The 16,081-nt window shown below is 39.1% G+C and overlaps 1 protein-coding gene across 1 annotated transcript in view; it reads right to left on the bottom strand.

The window, feature by feature from the left end:
• Positions 1-14,128, bottom strand: part of LOC140235960 (apoptotic protease-activating factor 1-like) — a 32,575-nt gene extending 18,447 nt beyond the window's left edge. The window contains exons 1-6 of the mRNA XM_072315956.1: positions 13,967-14,128; positions 10,779-10,968; positions 9,498-9,695; positions 5,303-5,480; positions 1,861-1,973; positions 666-852 (exon numbers count right to left, since the gene is read on the bottom strand). Of these exons, the coding sequence (XP_072172057.1) occupies positions 666-852; positions 1,861-1,973; positions 5,303-5,480; positions 9,498-9,695; positions 10,779-10,968; positions 13,967-14,128 (1,028 nt within the window). The remainder of the gene's footprint in view (positions 1-665; positions 853-1,860; positions 1,974-5,302; positions 5,481-9,497; positions 9,696-10,778; positions 10,969-13,966) is intronic.
• Positions 14,129-16,081: the final 1,953 nt, after the last annotated feature.

The raw sequence follows: 16,081 nt of genomic DNA, 5'->3' as shown, positions 1-16,081 counted from the left end.
AACACTGACCAGGCTATACAGTAACACTGACCAGGCTATACAGTAACACTGACCAGGCTACAGCTGTATACAGTAACACTGACTAGGCTATACAGTAACACTGACCAGGCTATACAGTAACACTGACCAGGCTTAACAGTGACATTATTACAGCTCATGTGAAAATGTTGATTACATTGAAGTCAAGAACTATAGCCTGAAATGACAAGGAACTACATGCTATAAAAGCTACTGTAATATCTGTTGCAAAATAACAGCTTGTACAGTATGAATTTTGTCAGTGTGACTGCTTGTGTGGATGGTCAGTAACAAGAGCTTGGTGTGACACTCATCCATGTGGTCAGTCGATCTAGAGATCAGTCTGACCCTCATATGTGAGGTGGGTAAATCTAGAGGTCAGTGTGACACTCAAATAATGTGAATGATCACTTGATAATGGCCAGTATAATCCTCACCTGTGTGAATGGTCACTCAGTAGTGGTCAATATAATCCCCACCTGTGTGGATGGTCACTCAGTAGTGGTCAGTATAATCCTCACCTGTGTGGATGGTCACTCAGTTGTGATCAATATAATCTTCACCTGTGTGGATGGTCACTCAGTAGTGGTCAGTATAATCCTCACCTGTGTGGATGGTCACTCAGTTGTGATCAATATAATCCTCACCTGTGTGGATGGTCGGACAGGAGAGCTCCTATGATTGAGATGACCAGTGGGGATCCTTTGGAGGCGTGATAAATCTCCTTAGCCTCTTGGGGTAAGTTCTCCACCTCACGGTGAGTCCAGGTGGCCAGCGTTCGGAGAGCCTGGTCCTCTGAGAAGCCACTCTCCAATGGAACTCTGTGGACTGGACCTATAAAAATTACATTTAATGATGTCATGGATCTCGACCTAGAGAAATACTGTATACACCATATATTAACGAGTCTAAAATTTTGCGAATCGGGACTTCCCGACAGTTCAAATGCATGTGGTTTGATTCGTGAGTGAGGAGTTTTGTACAGAACAGAGAAATGTATAGTGATGTGCATGTCAAATTCATATCAGGAACAGAATCAATATTTTCGTGTGTCTTTAAATTTGCGAATACCACCTGACTCGCAAAAATTCGCGAAAATAAAAACGTCGCAAAATATTTGGTGTATATACTGCACTTGTCTCTATAAAACATTAGGGATACACATGTAAAATTTGGTCTTATGCAAGTATGCAAAAGCTGCATTAATGTTTCATTTTTGCATGTTGAAGTTTTCAAACTTTAATATTCTCTTCTTGAAAAATGCACATCAAAGCAATATCCATTGGGAAATAAACTCAGTACAAACAAAAGAATGAGGAGCAGAGTCAGTAACGTTTGAGAGCACAGACACTTTTTGGGGGGGGGGGGGTGGGGGTCAGTAGAAAGTAAATTTATTGCTTGGTTATCATTAAAGTAGATAATGCAATGATGAGTTTATTACTCATTATCACATCATAAAATGTCATATTTTGGGAGGATAGGAGTTTAAAGCATCTCAATGAAACATTGCTTCAAATGGGCAACTCATTATAAGATTTAAGAGCTCTGTATCTAAAATACAGCGATGACTGAAACAATTCAGTCTTTCACTTTTTATATGGGTGTAGCAGAAGGACAAACAATCAACCCTTTCTTTCATTTCTCTCTAGCTTAAAATCAGGTGACATCACAGTACATAATGTGCGATAATCCAGTATTTCAACTTTGTTCAAACATTCACAGAATAAAGTGCATCATCTAATCACCAAAATGACTTTTGTGAAATCTAACAGAAGTTAATTTGTATATTTGAGGGTAATGCTACACAGCAGATAGCATCTAGTAATAGGAAATATTTCCTACCAAACACTCTGTCGGTCACACTGCGGTCTCTGGTGGTCACTAGAACTCTCGCTTGGACATCAAACGTGTGGATGACTCGAGATGACCATACATCATCGAGGATCAACAAAGACCTGGGAATCGTCAGTGTCAAACATCGGTAATTATCTTAAGTGATCACACGGAAGTTGACAAATTGGACGTAATGTGCATCAATCCCATATTCATAAAATCATGCACTACTCATGAATTGGTACAACTACAGTCATAAATCATTGTAAATCATTCCATATTGTTCTACAACTGGTAATAATCTGATCCTGCGACTACAATATTTTCCTTGAGAGAATTACAGTGGCAAATGTCCGTATTGTTGTTTTGAAGGTCTGCCAACATTTCATGTATCGCTGAAAGAAAATCAAGTAAGACCTCATGTTCAAAAAGTGTGAGGAAAGTGGGGGGAATGGTGGTAAACTTCACTCATGTGATATTATTCACTATCAAAGATATCGTCTGCTTGCTACCATGTCTCCATTTCTCTACACAACTGAATAACTTTGGTGGCTACATTTCACAGCTTGATAATTAACCTTTTAATTTTATATTCTTATCTTGTTGACTGTAGTTTAACCATTATTCTCTGGCACTTTCAAAAGCAAGAGCTGCTAAAAAGGTTTCCTTTTCTGCCCTACTCAGCAGATGTCATTGGTTGAGTAAAAGACCATTAATGTTCCTATCCCTATGGCTATGGCACCTTAACACCCTCATCTTTCTCAACCGACAATGTCTACATGTATTTAAAGACATCTGTTTGATATCCGAAATGAATGCACAGATATTGTGTATTGGGGCAATGATACATTTGGTAAATCTGTATTCACAAAAGATGTGGATTCCTATAAAAAGGAAATGGTAAATGAATGTCTAAGAATACCATGATCAGTTACAGAAGCAATGTTGAGATTGTAAAACAAAACACATGGTAACACAGACATAGAAACACCTGGGGAAAAGTAACGGGAATGGCACTGGTAGGCAAGAGTTGTGATGGCAGTAGAAGAAGTAGTAGATAAGTGGACACCACAGACATGGTAAAAAAAGCAGAAGTATTAGCCATGACAGTAGTAATACTTTTCATTGGTGGTAGAAGAAATAACAGAAGTAGAAGCATAGTAGCACTAAAAACACCAAAGCCATGCATAGTAGCACTTCTACAATTGCTGTGAAGTTTTAATCTGATGGCGGTTTTGATAATGGTGGCACTAATTTGATGCTGTGTTGTTTATTATTGCGGTTACAGATATGCAATTGTATTTTCATCATACTGGTAGTCAGGGTGAGCAGCAGCACACTATATGCTGCTAGTATCACTGCTATTGGATTTCTACTGACACCATCACAATGTATGTCCTCCCAAACATGTGAAGGTAATTCCTAGGAGCTCAGTATATGCTGCTTATACAATGTAAATACTGCCATCAGAGTGTTTGTAAGTGCCCTTACCTTTCACTACCAGCACAATAGACCGATTCAAGCAACTGTTCATGGAAGTGCACCCTCTTAAGGCGACGCCATAACTGGGGGCCAAACAGGCCGGGTCGGCAAGCGCCCTGCGTGGGTGGCAAGGGTGCCAGCGGCAGCCAGTGCTTTTACCACCCGGCGCCAGCCGGCCAGCTAGCTATCTCTGGCGCTGGCAGCGATCGACACATCTGGATTTGTGACAACTAGAGTCTTCATTTTTTTTTTTCACTAGCTAATTAAGAATAAATAAAATTAAACAACTTATACCGACTATGAGCGAATGGGTAGATGACATACGGCTGTAGCCAAAACTTGAATTTCAAGGTAAATATCGGTACGATCCGTGAATGTTTGTAGACTCTATTTCTTTGGCGATGACTTGGGTACTCGCGTGTAAGCCCCGTATATTCACATTTGTGTAAGACTTGCAAGAGAATAAAAACCGCTGGGGAGAATTACTGCTAGGCGCAGGCAGACGTCTTGCTAATAAGCCTAGGCTGTTGACAAGTTAACTGATAAAATTAAATACAAATAATGAATAAGAATCTTGAGCTAGATATGGCGCAATATTGCAAGCTATCAGTTAACTTAACCTTTTTAGGGCAGGCTTTTGCCTTTACTTGGGAGTGTCGGGCCAGCAGGGTAGAATTTGTCTAATGTTAGATCTTGTCTAGAAATCTAGGCAAGAGTCCAGACTAGATTTAGACCTATTGACTTCTAGAACCCTACATCCTATATCATTTTCGGTTGTCGATAACTTCAGGCAAGCCTAACTGAATAAACCAAACGGAATATAAATCTAGGCGTTTCTAGGCCGTATATGCCTAAACTTAAGTTACGACTACGTCGCCTGATGTCTACAACCGAAACTTCTACTGTTTTAGGTCTAAGTAACCCTGCATAACATCACGTTAACGCCTAATATTATAATCTACAAAAGTGATTTTCAAATCATACTTTCTTAGTATGATTATGAAACAAATGTTTGCCACCATCCATGGTTTAATATTTATAAGTATCACTCTATCAAAAGTCAAATTCAGAGTTCCAGGCCAAAATTGAATAGGCCTATGGTCAATTCAGTGCTGAACATTGAAGAAGTGAAAACAATATAAGAATCTAACGCATCTTGAAACATTTATTTAGCTGTAGTGTAGGCCGTAAAATGTTTGTCATAATAATAAAGTCTAGCCAGGAAGTGGATTCTAACTTTGGCAAGTAGGACACCAAGGATTTAAAAAAAAAATCCCCCTCAAAAAAAAAAAAAAAAAAAAAAAAAAAAATCGGTGAATTATCAAATTCTTTGATCTAAACTTGTCTTCCAAGATGAACAACATATTTATGAATATACAGTGATAACCTAATTAAATAGAGAATCTAGTAGACATAGTTTGTTTCGAAATCTGTGCATTTTTATGTTGTTGTATTTCACTTAATTGTCTTTAATTTTGCCTTAATTTATCATGCGTCAGCGGTGTCTGAATTTCACACTCTGCCGTGCAGCTTCCATTTCCATTTTTTTCTGTTATTTGTGCACCCAACAACTGCACAATGTGTTTTCCTGATCCTTCCTTCGAAGCTTTCAAAGTAGATCATTGTCTGAATCACTCAATTTGTCCAAAAGAAAGGCATTAAAGGCCGCTGAATGACTTTTCCACACAGTGAGTAAACAATCACAATATTAGCGCCAGCAGTCGCCGGCCGCGGCGCGGCGGCTGCGCCCGGCTAACTATGCGCGATGGGTACGCTAGGCTGCTGAGCTGCAAGTGCAACTCGCTGGGTAGCTAGCTCGCTGTAAGCCCCCGTTGGCCCCCAGTTATGGCGACCGTTATAGCGCCGCTAGCGGCGGTAGGTGAATAGGTCATCGAAATTGAATCGGTCTATACAAGATCTTCTAGTCATTTCAAGCCCCATTCATCAAACCACTTTGTACCCAACTCACCGTGAGTGTTTCTCCACGAGGAGTTTTCTCAGCCGGTCTTTACCCTCCTCCAAGTTATGGGGCGGAGTTCTTGCCCCGTCGTCGTCAAGTCGGGCACATAGGTTCTGTACCTTCAGGAGAAGCTTGGTCTTATCAATGTGTCCCACAGAAAGCCAGAAGGGTCCTCCAGGAAAATAGTCTGAAACAACCACCAGGTACCCTCAAAGCATCTATATACATGTACATCAGCACTACGCAATTCTACATTTCTAAAATACTTATTCATAGAAGTCACTATCTCTTCCCTATCACTCCATCAAAGAACAAATCACAAAATCAGATAATGAGGTCTTGAGCAAACAGTGCATCAGTGATAAAATCAAACTTTGACAATGTGGATGGATATTCAACCTGGCGTGATAATCTGAAAACCATGATTTCATTTAGTAGGTAAACAAGATTTGAAATGAAATAACAGCATTTCTAAGTAATTTCCTGTCCCATCAGAAGGCACCAATCATTCAACTAGAAATATCACTTAAGGTGATTAATACCCCCGCCCCGTGACGACAGTCTTACCCAAGGAATGATCTTTCCTTGATCTTCTGCCATTTAAATGCCGTTACCATGGCAATGCAGCTTCCGACACATCCGAAAAATATGTCTGCACATCTTCCCACCAAGACTATTGTGTGTGCCACATTTCATAAGCTTTTGTCAAAAACTGAGGAAGTAGTTCAATCCACAAGATCTTTCCTTGATCTTCCGCCATTAATATGCCGTTACCATGGCAACGCAGCTTCCGACACGTCCAAAAAATATGTCTTGCACATCTTCCCACCAAGACCAATGTTTGTGCCACATTTCATGAGCTTCAGTCGAATACAGAGGAAGTAGTTCAATCCGCAAGATCTTTCCTTGATCTTCTGCCATTTATATGCCGTTACCATGGCAACGCAGCTTCCGACACGTCCGAAAAATATGTCTTCCACATCTTCCCACCAAGATCAAGGTGTGTGCCACATTTCATAAGCTTTGGTCAAAAAACTGAGGAAGTAGTTAAATCCGCAAGATCTTTCCTTGATCTTCTGCCATTAATATGCCGTTACCATGGCAACGTACTTTCGGGTACTGTCAAAAAATGCGTCTTACACATCTACAACCAAAGGCACACATCTGTACCAAGTTTCATGGAAATTGGGCAAAAACTGAGGAAGTAGTTTGCAACACAAAATTTTCCATCATTTTGGTTCATAATATGTGAGCTGTTAATTGTACCATGGCAACATACTTTTTGTCACTGTCAAGAAATGTGTCATGCTGACCTATATCCTATTAGACAAACATTCAATATGAATTCCATGAAAATTGGAAGAACACTGATGAAGCAGTTTTGCCATGAAGCATTTTGCCCTATATTTTACCAATAACATGCCGTTACCATGGCAACGCACTTTTTGCCACTGCGGAAATATGTATGTGTCTTGCTCAAGATAATAAAAAGTTTTGGTACCTCAAAAGTTTCCCTGAATTTCCGTGTTTCAGGTTAAAGTATCTATCATATAACTAACACTGTGAGACTTACAATTGTACTTGCCCCAAAGTGCTCTCATTTCTTAGTAATCATGCAATTAACTGCGACCAGCAGCCCCATACGCATAGCGTAATGGGGCTTCGCATTGTAGCATTCAGGATCATGACAGATTTAGTATCGCGGGTAAATATCAACTTAAAATCCACAAAATTCTTCAATTTGAAGACTTACCAATTAAGTTTAGGTCTTGAAAACAGGCTTCGGGCAACGTTTGGTTCTGCCAATAGTCCCTTACTGTTCGAATTGATGACTGAATGTGACTCTGTCGAGAGGACCTTGGGAGAGCTACATACACTGATTACTACGACCAGCGCATACGCACACATCACATGCGAACAAATTTCAAATCCATGAACGGATAAGATGTTTGTGTGCGCATGCGCTGGCCGTCAATTCAGTGTAGCTCTCTCAAGGTCCTCTCGACCGAGTCACATTCAGTCATCAATTCGAACAGAAAGGGACTATTGGCAAAACCAAACATTGCCCAAAGCCTGTTTTCAATACTTCAACTTAACTGGTAAGTCTTCAAATTGAAGAAATTTTTGGATTTTAAGTTGATATTTACCTGCGATACTAAATCTGTCATGATCCTGTAAGCTACAATGCGAAGCCCCATTTAGCTATGCGTATGGGGCTGCTGGTCGCAGTTAGCTACACAGTATGCGTATGGGGCTGCACGCTGCTGGTCGCAGTTATCTCGCACAATACGTGTACTACCTCGCCGCCGTCGTACGGCGGCGGCTCTGGTACGAAACCATTATTGAATGATTACTAAGACATGGGAGCACTTTCGGGCGAGTAAGTCTCACAGTGTTAGTTATATGGAAGGTACTTTAACCTGAAACACAAACTAAGACAAGGAAATTCAGGGAAACTTTTGAGGTAATACCAAAACTTTATATTATCTTTAACATATTCAGATGAACATCTGTACCTAATTTCATAAAAATTGATCAAAAACTGTGGGAGGAGTTCGCGACGCAAGATTTGTACCCATTTTTGCCCATAATATGCCGTTACCATGGCAACGTACTTTTGGGTACTGTCAAAAAATACGTCTTGCACATCTACAACCCAAGGCACACATCTGTGCCAAGTTTTATGGGAATCGGTTGAAAACTGAGGAAGTAGTTCGCGACACAAGATTTACAACGGACCGACCGCCCGACCGACCGCCCAACTGCCCGACCGTCCGCTGATTCCTATATACCCCCTTCAAACTTCGTTTGGCGGGGGTATAACAAGTCTTCAAGTATCTGAGAGTATTTTTTTTTCTTCACAAAATGAAAAGAAAGTTTATTGTTGATATACCATGAATTAGAATATTTGGTTACTCAGAATTTCACATATGCCAATAGTCAGGGTTACAAGTGTATTCAAAGAAAAAAAAAATCATCAAGCAATGTTGAGGTACTTAATAGTCAACATTTAAAGCAACAAATGTAGAAATCAACAGCATCACAGATACTGATGATAATGATTAAGATCACGACAATGACAATGGTGATGATGATTACTATTATACCCAATATGACAATAACGATTAAGAGTATTATTAAAATTACAATTATCATTATCATCATCATTACCATTGTTATCATTATTGTCATCAGCATCATCATCAAGATTATTACAGATATGCCAAGTTTCTCAACTGGATGGGTGTGAGTAACTGCGAGAGTGCAAAACGACAGAGTTGGGGTGGTGGGTGTAGGAGATGGTGTCCCTCTCCCATGGTAGGGCACTTTTTCATTTTGGGAAGAGTAATTGTGCAATTTGATGTGTACATAGAATACAGCTTTACTTACATAATACTCATCTGTTTGTGATGTGGAAGAAGGTTCTCAAAGATATCATTAATTTTGAGAATTTTCATCAAGGGTGAATGAGTTTTGATTTGTAGAGTGTATGACTATAAACATAATTTTAGTAGATGACACAATTTTTAGAGTCCTCTGGACTATTTATTCAAAATAGTAAATAGCTGCAATTTGTAAGAGACAGCCATGTAGGTATTAGCTAACCTCCTGGAAAGGGTGAGAATATGATTGCTGGGGGGATGAGCATGAGTTGTGTCACTGGGTTGTGAGACTTGGTAGGTCAGTGATTATCACCATTATTACCATTATTATCATTACCAATGGTAAATTGCAAGTTTTCTGTTACAAAGCTCATGAGAAGTAAAGTGATGATGACAGTCAATGTTGCTACAACCGTAATTGGTGGCTGTTTTACGCAGGATGCTTTGTTCATGAAAAATAGGCCTATATGGGACAGTTACCACTTGAAGATTTTTTCTTCATGCAAACAGCTTTCAACGAAAAAGAATGACAATGTCAATCTATGACTGTGGAAATAACATTGCAGGGTGTGAGTACTCCAAAAATGCATGATGCCAGCTACATGTAAATTTTAGGGGAATGGTCACTACATAAAGTGAGTATTGCTAGATACACAATATATGACAGCAATGAAGACTATCAGGATAATTTATGAGTTAGAGATGATGGATGAGACCACTTTGTATGGGGGAGGTCAAAGTGCTCATGATGGATGGGAAAGGTTTAGTAATGTAATGTAATCTGAGACAGTGATATGAAGGATGTTGAGAGGAATATCCACCTGAGAGGAGATCTGTATCTCTGATGGCTGCAGCAGCAAGCACTGACTTGCCGATACCACCCATCCCATGGACCACCACCCAGCCTGGCTCCTCAGCTAGCTTCATCAATGCCTGCCTAATGGCTTCAATGTGCTGTGGGCGGGGTGTGAAGACGGCTGGAGGGACAGGCACCCCACCCAGGCGTAGCATAACATCAGCTGTGTGGACGAGGTAGAAGGAAAACAAAACTAGAAAAGCACTCAGAAAGCACAGACCTCCCCAAAGCACAGACCTCCCCAAAGCAGCTCATCATACACACACATGATGAAACAATTTCCCAATGATAAAAAAGCCTTGTATTTACCTCATCAACTTCCTGCTGCACAGTGCCTCGAGCGGAGCATGCGCTTTAGTAAGCATATGCAAACCTCAAATACCCGCAGCTTGAGCTTCAAAGTTCATTGACTCTATTTGCCAAAAAAATAAAAATTCCTTTGAAAATTCATAAAATTCACGGATCACTACCAAAAGTTAATCATCTGTTCCTTGTGTCACAATCAACTTTTCCTGTAAGTTTCATCCAAATCCATTCACGACATTTTGAGTTATTTTGCAAACAACAAACCAATGCCAACAAAAACATAACCTCCTTGCCCTTGGCGGAGAAGATAATACAAATGACAAAGTAAAAGGCTTATATTTCAAAGTAATTACATAAGTCGTAAACCAACAATAGCAAATTTAATGAGTGAATGAACACTAACCTGGAAAAATACAAAAACATCATGTTCATAACATTACTATTTATGTACAATTTACAGCAGATATCTAAAGCATCCTCATCCCACAACAAGTGCAATCATAAAGAATTTGAAATACATACAAGGAAACTAAAATGTGCAGGGATTGAAAGTCAATTTGGTTTGAATCACATGTTTTTTGCAATTACCTTCAAAAAGGATAAAAGTTATAAAGTGGTATACACAGAAATTTAATGTTTGTTGTTGTTTTAAAGAAAGAAGAGAAAGAGAGAAAGAATTTAATGTCTTGAAACTATTTTGCATCATGATTCTGCAAATCAACTGCAAAGAGTGTGCGGCCTGCCTGAAATATGTACGGCCTACAAAGAAGATGAGCAAGTCTTATCTGTTGAAGACGAGTCCCGAGAATACTCAGGCAGGTGTCTTTGGGAAATGTGTGTTACAGCAAAATTAGTCCATCCTCAATGGTTTAATCTATTTTACAAGTGAAATCCTTGCCTTGGCTACAGTACTGGTTATTAAAAATGAGTGACCTCTGACCTTGTGCCTTGGTGAAGCCATCAGCTGATGACCCCTTCACAAGATGACCCTGTCCAGTGATGGCATCCTCTAGGAAGATAGCCAGGTGTGGCTGAAACTTGACCAACACAGAGTGGGTGCTGTTGTAGGCGTGTTGGCCTTTAGTACTGATCAAGTTCAGGAATGTCACAGCCCTTCTTCTCCTTGTTGCCTACAATTAATGAGAAATTTGATGATGATGATGATGATGATGATGATGATGATGATGATAATTATGATGCTGGTAATGATAATAATAAAGATAATAATGATAACCATCATCATCATCATCATCATCATCATCATCATTACCATCATCATCACCATCATCACCACCATCACCACCATCACCATCATCACCACTATCACCACCATCATCACCATCATCACCATCACCATCATCACTATCACCATCATCACCACCATCACCACCATCATCACCACCATCACCACCATCATCATCATCACCATCATCATCACCATCTTCATCACCATCATCACCACCATCACCACCATCACCATCATCACCACCATCACCACCATCATCACCATCACCATCATCACTATCACCATCATCACCACCATCACCACCATCACCACCATCATCACCACCATCATCATCATCATCACCATCATCTTCGTCACCATCATCACCATCATCACTATCACCACCATCACCACCATCATCACAGTCATCACCATCACCACCACCATCACCATCATCACAATCATCATCATCTTTTGATCACTTGATTGAATAATTATTATCAAAGATGTGCACAATTGTTGATGTCACTGTAACGGGAGACAGTAGGAGAAGGAAAAGACAGAAAAGAACCACAACCTGGCCAGACTTTGCCGCCTGTGGAATATGAGAACAAAGACGATACTAATTATATTAGGAGCACTCGAAACACTGCTAAAACAGCTACAAAATTACTTGGACAATGTGGTGTGCCCAATTGAGTGCAATAACACTCCAAAAAGCATTACTGTTCAAGACAATGAGAATCCTCAGAAAAGTATTTGAAGTCCAAGTTTCCAGGATGGAAATTGACGTGATGTTTCTTTCCAAAAAAAAAAAACTTCTCGTGATGATAGAACAACAACAACAACAACAACAATAATACTAACAATAATGATAATAACAAGAATCAAAACAAGTACATCAGGATGGACTATAAAATCCTCTAAATACAAATATTAGAGTACTTACTCCAACATATTATTTGAAAGAAGTCTAATAATAATAATAATAAAGGACATTTATATTGCGCAGCTACTACCTGTATAATGATATACTCTACTGCGCATTACAAAATGACATGCATACAAAAAATTCAAACAGAATGTACACTACTTCAAGAGATGACTTTTTAACCTGGCCTTAAACTCATTAATTGTGACTGCTTGTCTTACAAACAAAGGGAGATTATTCCATAATTTTGGTGCAGCGTACAAAAATGCCCTGTCACCAAGAGTAACTTTTGATTTCCCCGATGGATATTTCAATAATGTTTGATCCCGTGAACTTCGAAGATGATAAAATGTTTGAAATGATGTTTTTAACTCTACAAGTTCCTGTATGTACACTGGTGCTGTACCATGAATGGCTCTATATACAATTAGCAGAGTTTTAAATATGATTCTCTGCTTTACAGGCAGCCAATGTAATGCACGTAGTAATGGACTACAATGAGAAAAACGAGGAGAATTACAAACTAATCTAGCACATGCATTTTGCACCCTTTGTAGTTTACCTAACTGATTATCAGGTAATCCATAAAATAAACTGTTACAATAATCCAATCTGCTTGTGACAAACGCATGGATGATTTTTTCAGTACTTTCCCGTGTCAAATGCTTCCGAATATGTGCAATATTAAACAAATGATAAAATGAATTTTTACATACTTCAGAGATATGTCTGTCAAAAGCTAGGGGTGAATCAAACCACACTCCCAGATTCCGTGCAGAATCAACAGGATAAATATCAACATCAATCACTTTCAGGCTTTCAGTGCGTAATTTTGAAACTTGCTGTTGAGTGCCACATATTACAAATTCGGTTTTCTTATCATTGAGTAGAAGATTGTTGGATAATAACCATTTGTGAAGATGCACAATACATCGCTCTATAATGGACACAGTATAATTCTCATCTGCTGCAGTAGGTGAAAAAGATATGTACAGCTGTGTATCATCCGTATAGGTATGACACATTACTTCTGGGAATTTGTGTTGGATTTCATGGAACAACCTACTAGCATACAAAGTAAAAAGAAGGGGACCCAGGCAGGAGCCTTGGGGCACACCCAAGGGTACATCAAACTCTTTGGACATACTGGAATCGACCTGAACCCTCTGTCTCCTATCATTCAAATAGGACTCAAACCATGACAATGCTCTGTCAGTTATTCCAAAATGTGTTTGGAGAACATTCACAAGAATGTCGTGTCTAATTAAATCGAAAGCTGCACTCATGTCCAGTAGAACTAAAAATACCACCTGTTGCTTATTCATTGCTAACAGCAAATCATTCTTCACCTTTAATAGGGCTGTTTCTGTGCTGTGGTTTTGTCTATATGCTGACTGCATTGGTGGTAGTAAATCATTGGTTACAAGATGTTGCTGAATTTGACCTGCTACTGCTGCTTCAACCAGTTTAGACACATATTGCAAATTACTAACAGGTCTACAATTTGAAAACTGTAAATCTGCACCGGGCTTTTTCAATAATGGTCTAACTATAGCCAACTTCCAATTCCTGTGAAAGTGTCCACTTGTCAGAGACAGGTTGATAATTTTTGTAAGAACTGGCAATAGAATATCAATGTTCCTTACAACCAGCTTTGTGGGTATTGGATCAAATATACATGTCTTCTTGTTTAACTTCAGAACCAACTTTTGCACATCATGTGCACATAACGGAGAAAACTGTGACAACTTATTTTGAACTTCTGAATAAGAAGATTGGTTGGAGAATCCATCTGCTCTTTTTGACTTTTTGTCTAGTCAGTAATACCCTCATATTATCCCCCCCCCCCCAAACATTAACACACACACACAATCCCACATTACAAAAATCAACCATCCACACACACACACACACACAATTAAAGGAAAAGATGATGAAAACATCACTGCTGGTAAAGTTTATGAGGACTAACCTTTGACAATATGAGTTCAACTTCATCTGGTACCAAGGCAGAATCAGCAATCAGTTCATCCACAATCATTTCTACATCAAGATCCTCAATGAGCGACTGTCTGTGTCTCTGTAGATTGGATCTTGCCTTCTCCGTCATCGGAGCCCAATTAGGGTCCACCATTTTCTCATCAGTCATTTTCCGTCGAAATCAAATTTTTGACACAGGCTGCAAAAGTACAATAACATATAAAGGTCTGTGCTAACGGTCAAATCTAAAATCTTGCAAACATTTATGTGACACTGATCAGCAATTTCAATAGCGAATGCACAAATAATAAAATATTCCATAGCACTATTCCTCTTTCTAAGCACCCCCACAATAAAGGCATTCATATTGCACTCCACAATCAATATGAACTGTCAGTGTGCCTCTTACAGAGTAGTTCCAAGTGTTGCCCCCCCCCCCCCCCCCACCCACACTGTCTCATATATGTGTCTGTGACTATGTCTGTGTCCATGTATCAGCTTGTGCACTTGTGCATTTATTAAAAGTACAGTGGACTCCCGTTATAACGAAGTCCTCGGGACCGGCAGTTTTCTTTCGTTATAACGAAATTTCGTTATAACCGAATGAATAAACAATAAAAATACATAGAATTGATAATGTTGCGGCCCTAAATTTTATTTCGTTGTAACCGGAATTTCGTTATAAGCGTGTTCGTTATAACGGGAGTGCACTGTATAATCATAACTGATTGTAGATTCCACAAGTTTTCAGATTGAAGTGAAGGAAATGGCATGAACATTCTGCAAAGTTTATGGAAATTTCAGTCTCAGTTGTGGTTTTAACTGTTCAAAATAAAGAATTCATATCTGAATTCATTTTATTCGTGCCATACCAAATTTTATATAACCTAAATGACAGTGGAATAATGTGTGAAATTCAAAAATAAAAATATCAATGTCATGACGCTTTATAGAACCTCAACAAGTTGTAACTTAAGGTCAGATTTGTGTGGCTATGGTCTGGCGAAATTTGGCGAGACCAGTGGAAAGTTTGAAGCTGGTGGAAAAGCAGATAATACACAAGACATAGGCCTAGGCCTACGCCAAACAATGTTTCGCCCGCCCACACTATATTGCCATTTGTGACTATGGTGTTTTTAATGTAAGTTCATTGACCTTCTGACCTTTGAATTCATCCGACTTTTAATAACCAATATAATTATTTGGACTTGACTGCAATTTTAGGTGATCTGTGGTGTGAAATTTGTGTTCATCCTATGGCTCAAAGCTGTGGAAAGTTATTGAGAATAAAATTTAACTTAAACATCAAAATACTGTGTAAATTTAAATTAAATTACAGTGCTTACAACTGTATCAGGTTAAAATGATTGACCATTTGACCTTAACCTTGGCATACATTGTAATTCACCAATAATAATATTCAAAGTTGACCAGCATCTTTAGGTAATGACTAATGTACAATTAATGTACCTGTGGTGGTGTGAGTTATATCTAGTGGTCATTTTAATGTTACATTGTAAAGGGATCGTATTGTTTTTGCTTAAGACCTAACACTAACAGTTTCAGGTAAATTTCTTGGTGAGATACATTGTACATTGTAATTGAGAAACCTTAAATTCCAAATGGAATCCAACATTTGATGAAAATTGGTTTTGATATGGCTGAGATATCCAAAATAGAGTGATCCTATAATGGAATAGTGAAATACAAAGTGGGACCCTCACAGATGCGATTAAAACAATTTGCAGAATTGAATATAAATTGACAATGCATGTACAGACGGTAGATGCATATAGATGTAAAGTGTAATAACTGCAGCTGCTAACTGGGAAGTAGGCCTACATGTAAATTTACACCAAATTGTTGACGACGCCGCCGACGACAACATCGCCGATCGCCGCGTCAACAACGAATACAGCGACGAAAGAGTAAGAAAAATGACGCTTTTATGTCTCGTTTCAGGGGTAATTTGTCTTGTGGGGAAATAATTCTAGACTAAATCCAAACCCCGCTCAAACACACACGTCCCGTTGAATAACCCGGTGACAAAATGTACGAAGAACCGGTAGGGTTCGCAACACCAAAGGAAGTATGTGGGACTATACAA

This window comes from Diadema setosum, chromosome 12 (genome assembly GCF_964275005.1).
Source record: "Diadema setosum chromosome 12, eeDiaSeto1, whole genome shotgun sequence".
In the NCBI taxonomy this organism is placed as follows: Eukaryota; Metazoa; Echinodermata; class Echinoidea; order Diadematoida; family Diadematidae; genus Diadema; species Diadema setosum.
The sequence above is the reverse complement of the archived record's forward strand: the minus strand, read 5'-3'. Positions and strand labels throughout refer to the sequence as shown.